The sequence below is a fragment of the Trachurus trachurus genome (assembly GCF_905171665.1).
Source record: "Trachurus trachurus genome assembly, chromosome: 16".
Taxonomy (NCBI): domain Eukaryota; kingdom Metazoa; phylum Chordata; class Actinopteri; order Carangiformes; family Carangidae; genus Trachurus; species Trachurus trachurus.
Window position 1 is genome coordinate 8,755,601 of NC_139902.1, and position 8,391 is coordinate 8,763,991.

General features: G+C 45.8%; 1 protein-coding gene across 1 annotated transcript in view; it reads left to right on the forward strand.

Moving 5' to 3' along the window:
• The window catches only part of iglon5 (IgLON family member 5), a gene marked incomplete at both ends in the record, with an annotated part of 88,061 nt that extends 81,955 nt beyond the window's left edge, over positions 1–6,106 (forward strand). Inside the window, 4 exons of the mRNA XM_083989708.1 lie at positions 2,391–2,522; positions 2,795–2,915; positions 4,043–4,194; positions 6,003–6,106. Of these exons, the coding sequence (XP_083845834.1) occupies positions 2,391–2,522; positions 2,795–2,915; positions 4,043–4,194; positions 6,003–6,106 (509 nt within the window). The remainder of the gene's footprint in view (positions 1–2,390; positions 2,523–2,794; positions 2,916–4,042; positions 4,195–6,002) is intronic.
• Positions 6,107–8,391: the final 2,285 nt, after the last annotated feature.

The window sequence follows — 8,391 nt, forward strand, 5'->3', positions numbered from 1 at the left end:
GAGCCGAGAAATCAAGTGCCCCAATGATCTAGTCAGGCTCAAACTGCTGCCAGGGATATAGAGCACAGTTTCACTGTAGGGCAGGCCGGAGCCCCCGATCCACCTCCTCCCTTCTCATCCACACCCCCTCCCCCCTCTTCTCTCTCTTCTTCTCAGGTGCAATCCAACTATCTCTGGTGGTCAGGAGTCGGGCTCCTTCAAAAGCCATAAGTGGTTGATGGAGCTGTATTTTACAGGCCATTGTAGGAGTGCCAGGGGCCGGCTGCAGTCAGATATGATCTCCCACCAAAGTGGAGAGAAGTGTGCCATGAAGGTCTGGAGATCTCAGGGGACGAAGAGAGAGGGAGGGGAGGAAAGGATGAGCGGGAGGGCTGCTTTGCACTGTCATATTACATCACACCTACTGTAGGTGCTGAGAATGAGAAGACCGAGAAGGAAGCAGCCGCATCAAATACCAAACTCGACATCTCTACTCGTTTACCTCCGTGTTGCTTTTTCCTCTATCTCCACATCTGTGTATCTCTTTCAGCCTCTTGCTCAGTATCTCTCGCAAATTGCCGCTCTCTGTGTGGCTGTAATGCGCTCTCTAACGCTCGATTGCTCTCATTTTTTATATTTTCTTTGTCCTTTTCATTTCCCGGAAGTCAGGTGTAACAGCCTTGTGTGTAATTTCTCCAGCTAGTTGTCTGATTTCTATCGTTCACCCCCCCCCCCCCCCTCCCTTGGCAAAGTTGGGTGTTCTGCCTGCTTGACAGAGATGTCACAAGAGAGCTGTGTTTATTAGACTAATGGAATGAGTGAATAACACTGCTGCACCCACCCCACCCCGTCACCCAGTGCCCGCCCGTATACTCGCTCGGATGGCACAGGCAGCCATCGCGGCGGTTGTCGCTCACTGCTCAGCCTCTGCCGCAGCAGCTGCAAATAATCGTCTCCAGCTCAGTAGCCGCACTAATAATCCTCCAGTATAATCTTCAATTAGAACCGCCGCGCTAATCTCTGACAGGAATAATCGTGGCGTTTAGCTTCCTTTTTGTGTGTGTGTCTGTGAGCGTTTGCGAGTGTGCGTTTGTGTGTGTTTGCGTCGGTGTTGCTCACAAATGTGCTTAAGAGCCGTTGGTGTGTTTGTGAGGAGAAGTAAAAGGTCCACTGATTGACAGTGGTTGTGTGTGTGTGTGTGTGTTTGGTGGGGGGGGGGGACTTTGAGAGGGAGAAGTGAGCAGCAATTTAAGAGCTGGATTTCCTTGTTAGTGGTGAGATTATATATTATGTCGTGTTCCACAGTCTGACTTCTTTAATGGGGTAAAGGGGAGGAGGAAAAAAAAAAGGCCTAATGGTTTTCGAGGCTGTGAGACAGCTGGCTGCTAAGACTTGCAGTGAGGGAGGAGGAGGAGGAGGTGGAGAGGGGTTCGGGGGCTGCACTCTCGCTCTCATTCTTTCTCTGTTCCTGCTCTCTTTCTCTCTCTCTGCCGCCGTCAATCCAATAACACCACCGACATCCATTCCCTCACATGAAGGAGCAATAACTTGCAGCTCGTCCATTCAACTCTCCCCGCTGAAGAGACTCTGTGGCTGTTTGTCGCCTGAGGAAAAAGAGCGAAAGTGTGAGACTGACTAATTCGGTTTTGGAGGCACCTGGGAGTTTGTCAACATCAAATAACAGCCAAATATTCTTCTCACTATATAATGTAGTGAACAAGCTGTCACACACACACCCTACACCCCCTGGTGTGTCCACTGCTTGGAAGCAAAACTTGCGATTTCCCCGGACACCGCAGAAGTAATGATGTCACTGCTGCCAAATCATGTTTATTTACTTATATCATTTGCCAACTGACCCATTACTGTTGTGCATGAGCCGTCCTGAGGCCTCCAGCTTTGGATCATGAGACGAATATGATTGAAATTCTTGTTAACATATGTTTCATTAAGACTTAGCAATAATTCAGCTTCATATCTTTTTGTCAAATTGTATTCTTATTAATATCATGCTGCTGTTTTATGTTTCACCCATTAACGATTGCTGGCAAATAGTCATTCCATGTGGAGTTTTGTCTGACAGCTCGTTGCACAGTTCATTGCATGAAACATCGATTAGCATTTTTTGTATGCGATCTTGCTTTGTGATCAATTTCATTCATGAATATCATTAATTTCTACCACATCAGCCCTATACTGTATGTTACTACTAGAGAAATGTATCCAAAGTACCATTTAAAGATGCTCTGTGTGTTTTTATGTGATACCCACTTCTCTTATGTTCATAAATCACCTGTAAGAGTGATGACCCTCCCTCAGCTGTCTGTCAAGTAGCACGCCTTAAATCAGGAACCTGGCCGACCTTCCATTTGATATATGGTGACCTTTGACATCTTACCTCATGTCTATAGATGGGTTGGTGAGTGATGGGGAGTTTCTAGACATCACAGAGATCAAGAGGCAACAGGCCGAGGACTACGAATGCATCACCAACAACGGAGTGGCTCCGCCCGATCAGCAAAAAGTCAAGGTCACCGTCAACTGTAAGTATCCCACAGTAGCCCAGAGGTGATAATTCAACTCACACCCAGGTTATAGCGCAATGATGTATTAATGGTATATGTAAATACCGTAGCTGCATTATTATGTATGAATTCATACATCTTAATTTTGTTCTCCATGGGGGTTTTTCAACCTTGCAGCCCACCCCTAGCTGACCTAACTCCACTTCTCAGCGAAGGCAGATGTATACTAATTGCTGAATTCCCTCCTTCTGTTTTGTCCCTTCTTTCCCCTCCCTCGGTTTCCCCGGCAGACCCTCCCATGATCACAGACATGAAGAACATGCCAGCCCATTTGGGTAAAACAGCCATCTTGCGCTGTGAAGCCATGTCTGTCCCGCCGGCCATCTTCGAGTGGTACAGAGATGAACACAGGTGAGACCAGCTGCTGAGTGCGCCGCTGATTCGTTAGACACTTAGTTCTCAGTCACAGCAAAGCCAACCAAATGTTGTTTTTCTCTCCACACTTGGTCCACACTAATCATATGTTTTTACCTTCAAAATGTCAACACCAAAAAACAAACCTTGCATTTTACTGTAGAAATAATATCAACTTAGATGTTGTTGTTAACCTGTGTTTTTGTTTTGGGACATTGACACTGATGGGTCGACGCCTCAGCGTGGCAGCAGAGGAATGACAGCTTCTACCAATAAAATTGCCTGACAACTGAAACGCACCAAATATTTTAATAGGAATAAATACATTGCGGGAGCAGCTGTAGTTAAACTCAAAATGTCTAATCATTGAGACCAGGAGGTTAGAAAACCGTCGAACCGGCTGAGATTCAGAGGAGTATGCGGGCTGTATCCGTGCCCCTCCACAGATGTTGGCTGTGATTGACAATTTAATGTTTGCCAACCAAAAGAGGATGGAAGATTATTATTGTTTTGGCATTTCAGCGTGGACAGAGGTCTTTATAAAACAAAATGACCTGGAAAAACCTATTTTTACTCATAAATAGCTTTTTCAAATTTCTCCTAGCATATTGCAGTTGTGCTCTTGGCTACCCCTGACATTAGTGCAGGTCTGAGATAATCATATATGTTTTTTTTTCCATCTCTGGAGGAAGATAAACTTGTTGAAAACCTATTTCCTCTTTATTACCTCGACATAGACTGTCCCTACAAGTTTATAAAAGGTCCCGGAGAGCATAGAGGAGTCGGAGTGATTTGGCATAAGGCAAAGTAAGGCACAGAAGTACTTAGACAAGCCTTTACCAGCCAGAGAGAGCTGTTAATAGAGTATAATGGGCCCTAGCAGGAGGTCTCTGTTATTTATGGACTGTTAGATTTCACTATTAGCGCAAGGTGAGACAGAGCCGATGTGTGGAGGGGGTTTGTCTCTGGAGAGATGGAAAGGGGTGGGAAAAAAAGCCTCTTATGAGGGCTGAGTCACTAGGTGCGATGTTACGTTATCTCTTTTTCTGTCACACTCTTTTTCTCTTTCTCTTCCCGTTTCCCTCCTTCGCTTCACTTCTGCCTCCGCCGCCACCGCCACCCAGGCCGGTAGAGAACGACAACACCCTGACGATCAAAAACGAGAAGACGCGCTCGCTGTTGCTGTTCAGCAATGTGACAGAGAAACACTTTGGCAACTACACCTGCTTTGCCTCAAACCGTCTGGGTGCTTCCAACGCCAGCATGCTGCTGTTTCGTAAGTTATCACACGGTGCGACTTGCAGGTGCACACACACACACACACACACACATACACACACACACACCATGACAGTCAGTGTGCGCGTTTCTGCCAACCCAAGCTTGCACAAATACATAAGCACGTTCAAATTTATCTCATGTGACTATCAATCAACCTGCAAGAGTTTGAGCAGACATGACACGTTACCACCCAACGATACATATGCAATGACACTGTTTTTCCCTCTTTGCCCAATCTCATTTTTGCTCTGCACACAGCACAGCGTCTCCTCAGCCCTCTCCTCCCTCCTTCTTCCCATTTTCCTTATTCTCCGCCCCATTAAAGCTTTGCTTGCCTACATTACCGTCTCTCTCTCATTCGTTCTCGCTCTCACCCTCCATCTCTCGTCTGTACACATTCCTGCACACACACACACACACACACACACAAAGTGTCTCTCTCTGCTCTGTCCCGTTACCCAAGAAGTTGTCATTTCTCTCCGAACCCAATTCACATTAACCGTTTAACCGTCCCCAATGAGCGATTTCCTAGCCTTCCATTTCCCAGCAGCCCCCCCCTCCCCCCTCCCTCCTTTACTGCATTCGGCATTACCATCTTAAGTGAGTCCTTCATCTATCCCCCTTTCTTCTTTCATTCCTTTACCCATTATCTCGGCCAGTCTCCCTTCAATGACTCACTCTCCCATCAGGCCCATACATCTTCCTGCTCTCTTTCTCCACCAGCGCTGCCACTTCTGTCACCCTATCTCTCCATCATCTGTCCCTCTGCCTCCTCTTTCCTTCCTAATCTGCTTCTGCCATCGTTAGAACACAACAAACCCATTTCTGTTCTGGACCGGCCACGGAAAATCTGACCATAATCGGATACTTTTGTGGCATTTCTATTCATACGCTTTCCCTCACTGTCATTGCCCCCCCCCCCCCCCCCCAACTTTGTTTCCCTGCTTTTGCACCTCTTTGCTCACCATTTTAAAAGTGCCATATGTAGCCTTTTAACATCAACAACCCACTATCGCATCAAAATTGGCACATTACTGTAATTACGCTCAACCAGTGAGCCCATTTCTGGGACCACTGGCAGCCTACACTGGCTTCCACTTTGTGTTGTTCACTGATGATTTGTCCAATTTTCAGTTGTGCTGTAACTTTGCATCCTAAATATGAGATTCCTGGTGGTATATGATTCATAGTGAGTAATTATATCCATCTGTGCTCTTGAGGGAACCATTCTCAGGTTATCACTACAGCGTTTAATAGTTTTGTAACTTAAGTAGGATAGATTTACCATGACCAGAACCTGGACATGAGTCCCTGCCCCCTTTCATTTTACTCATTAACTCAATGATCTTTGATGGGATCATCCACTGGATCAAAGACGAAGAAATGTAGACACTGAAAAATTCACCATAAAATATTCACACAAAACCGTTTCAGAAGGAAAGCAGTTGGATTATGGGAAATGTAGGTCTAATTTTGAGTTGAGAATATTTTTTTAACCTCTTCTCATTAAATGATTGTGACAATGTGATTCATTCTTAATAGATCAAAAGTATATCTATCCCAAAACTCTATTGATCAGTCTCTTTCAAACATATCACTGTGAAAATTAAACCACAATAACTTTACTGTATAATAGGAACTAGAACGAAGAAGGTGTCAGAAAACAAAATTATTCCAATTTTATGGGCAACCGTGTATCTGAAGTGAAAGAATTTGTTATATAAGCACAACCAGAGAACCTTCATGTTAGACGATGTAACAGTACATATTTCTCCTCTCATTTTGTTCCTTCTGCTCCTCCAGGACCGGGGGCCATACAGGGGCGAGGGGCCGGTTTACACGCCGGGCTGAGCTTCGGCGTGTGCGTGTGGGTCTCCCTCTCTGCCGTGTTTCTGGTGAAGGTGTAAAGATCGAGCTCCATCTGGAATTGTCCCTAAAAGTCCCTGAAAGCCGCCCCCGCCCCCCTCACCCAACTCCCTCCTCCTCCTCCTCCTCCTTGTCCCCTCTCCCACCCACCTTCCCTCCTTCCCTCCCTCCCTCCCCCCTCTACGGAAGGAAGAAGGAAATGAAATTCTTTAATTACGAACCCATCACTGTGAACAAAAAGAATATGCATTATTCCAGGAGCCATTGAGTCATTGCATCAAACACACGGCCACATCAACCCCCCCTCCTCTCCCCACCAACCCCCAGCACCCTCGATTCAATTTTGAGGTCAACTCATTGTCATTATCTCTTCCTCTCTTTCTCGCTCTCTCTCACCCTGTCTGCATCTTTCTTCTTCTCCCAGAATGCCTTGCAGATTTGTCTGACTTGGTACTTCCCCTCCTCACCCTGTTATCTTCTCATTATTACCACTAGGCTGATGTTGATAGAGAGTGTATATTAATGATTATTGTGTTGGTGATCAATGAGAAAATAGATAATCTAACAAATGGACGATCATTTATGTAATATAATACATAGACTAATGACTGACCTACAATGTTTGCCTTATGGAAATTATACATGAAAACACAATGTTATGGTGGGTATTTATGGAAATAATAATGTGGTACTGGCGGTCATGTGACCTGTTGAAAAATGTCCAATTGGTGGCCATGTGAAGTGTCACCCTTTGATCACACACACGCACACACACACACACACACACACCCCTCCCTACATTCAACATGTATGGCTTTTTGGTTTTAACTGTGTAGCAGTGAAGCTGCTATGAATGATGTCAAAATGTATAAAACAAAAAAAGGGTGGGTGGTGATGGCGTCAGTCTTAACTACCCCTTTATGTAATTTAGGGGGGGTTTATACCAAGATTTCGCATGTAGACCCCCTCACTACCCAGACCTTTTTAGCCACCCCCGCCCCTCTGTTCTACGTGCTGTCTCTAGTCGCCCTCAGCATCGCTATAGTGTTCTCTGCTCCGTGTCACGCCCCCCCCCAACCCTCCCCTCCCTCCCTGTTCCTCCCCAGTGTAAATATATGCAGTACAGAGGCCACGCCGGTGACCTCTAGTTGCCTGGCGCCGAACGACATCTCCCATCAGCCTCGACCACGCTCCAGTCTTCTGAAGCAGCAAGAGACTGTCCCGTCCCCGTGGCAACGACGTCTTCTGTTTGGAAGCTGCAGCTCCATCCTCTGTGTCGCTTGTTGATAGCATGTACCGGTTAGAGATGTTCCTGTTGTGATATCATCCTCCCTGCCCCTCCCTCCCCCCCTCCCTCCGTCCAGCCCACTCCCCGCCCCCCCTCCCTGCACTGTGTCTGTTTTACTCTGCAAGGTTACCTGCTTTTACTTTTTTGGTGTTAATAATACTACCGATGATGATGTTAATAAGTATTTGAATAACTATGAATAGTAATTCCATGTGAGAAAAAAAAAAGAACAAAATCAGATGGTAATGAGCCGTGCATTGGAAAAATAATTTTTGTACTTTACTCTCAGAAGTCACACACACATTGAACAACAACAATGAAAAAAAAAAAAAAAAAAAGATGTAAAGTTTTCAAAGTGATGTGCTCTATTTTGCCATGACAAGCTTTTTAAAAACACATTTGAAACAGTCTGGAGGATAATTTCATCTGAGTCCAGAAGCAGTGAATGATTATATAATTTATAATTTGTAACAGTTTATGTATTGGACTTTTTTTTTTTTTTTTTTGTCACGCTGTTAATTGCATCACACACACATTTACAGCATATTTGTCCACTTATCATAGTGTGTCTCTCTCCGACCAGCTAGATAAATGATTTGGATCCATGTCGGTCTCTGGTCATGGCTGTAAGTCAGTTCTTGTTCGGCCAGGCCGCAGGGAGATAAAGATGTAATTAGCCATTACCTGTGGTTGGCTAAGTGAAGGAGCCCGGGCTCCACCTGTCCCTCCTGCCGGCCAACGATGGCCCCCATAAATCAAGCTCAATCCTGCCACTGACAGGAATCCTCTTCAAGGACAACCTCGCCCCGGTGCACCAGAGCTCTCTCCAATGTGTACCTGTGACATGCAGGCATGGGCACTACAAAACCCCGCATGGCACAATTATCCAGCCACTTTCCCTGTACAGCACAAACAGCGGGCGGTAAGCCCGTATTTCAATGCGTGGCGCTCGTTTCTCCCCTGAAACACTGTTCTACTCACATGCAGCGACTATATGCAAATTTGCCATAACGAGCCTGCACGGAGAGATGAGTTTAC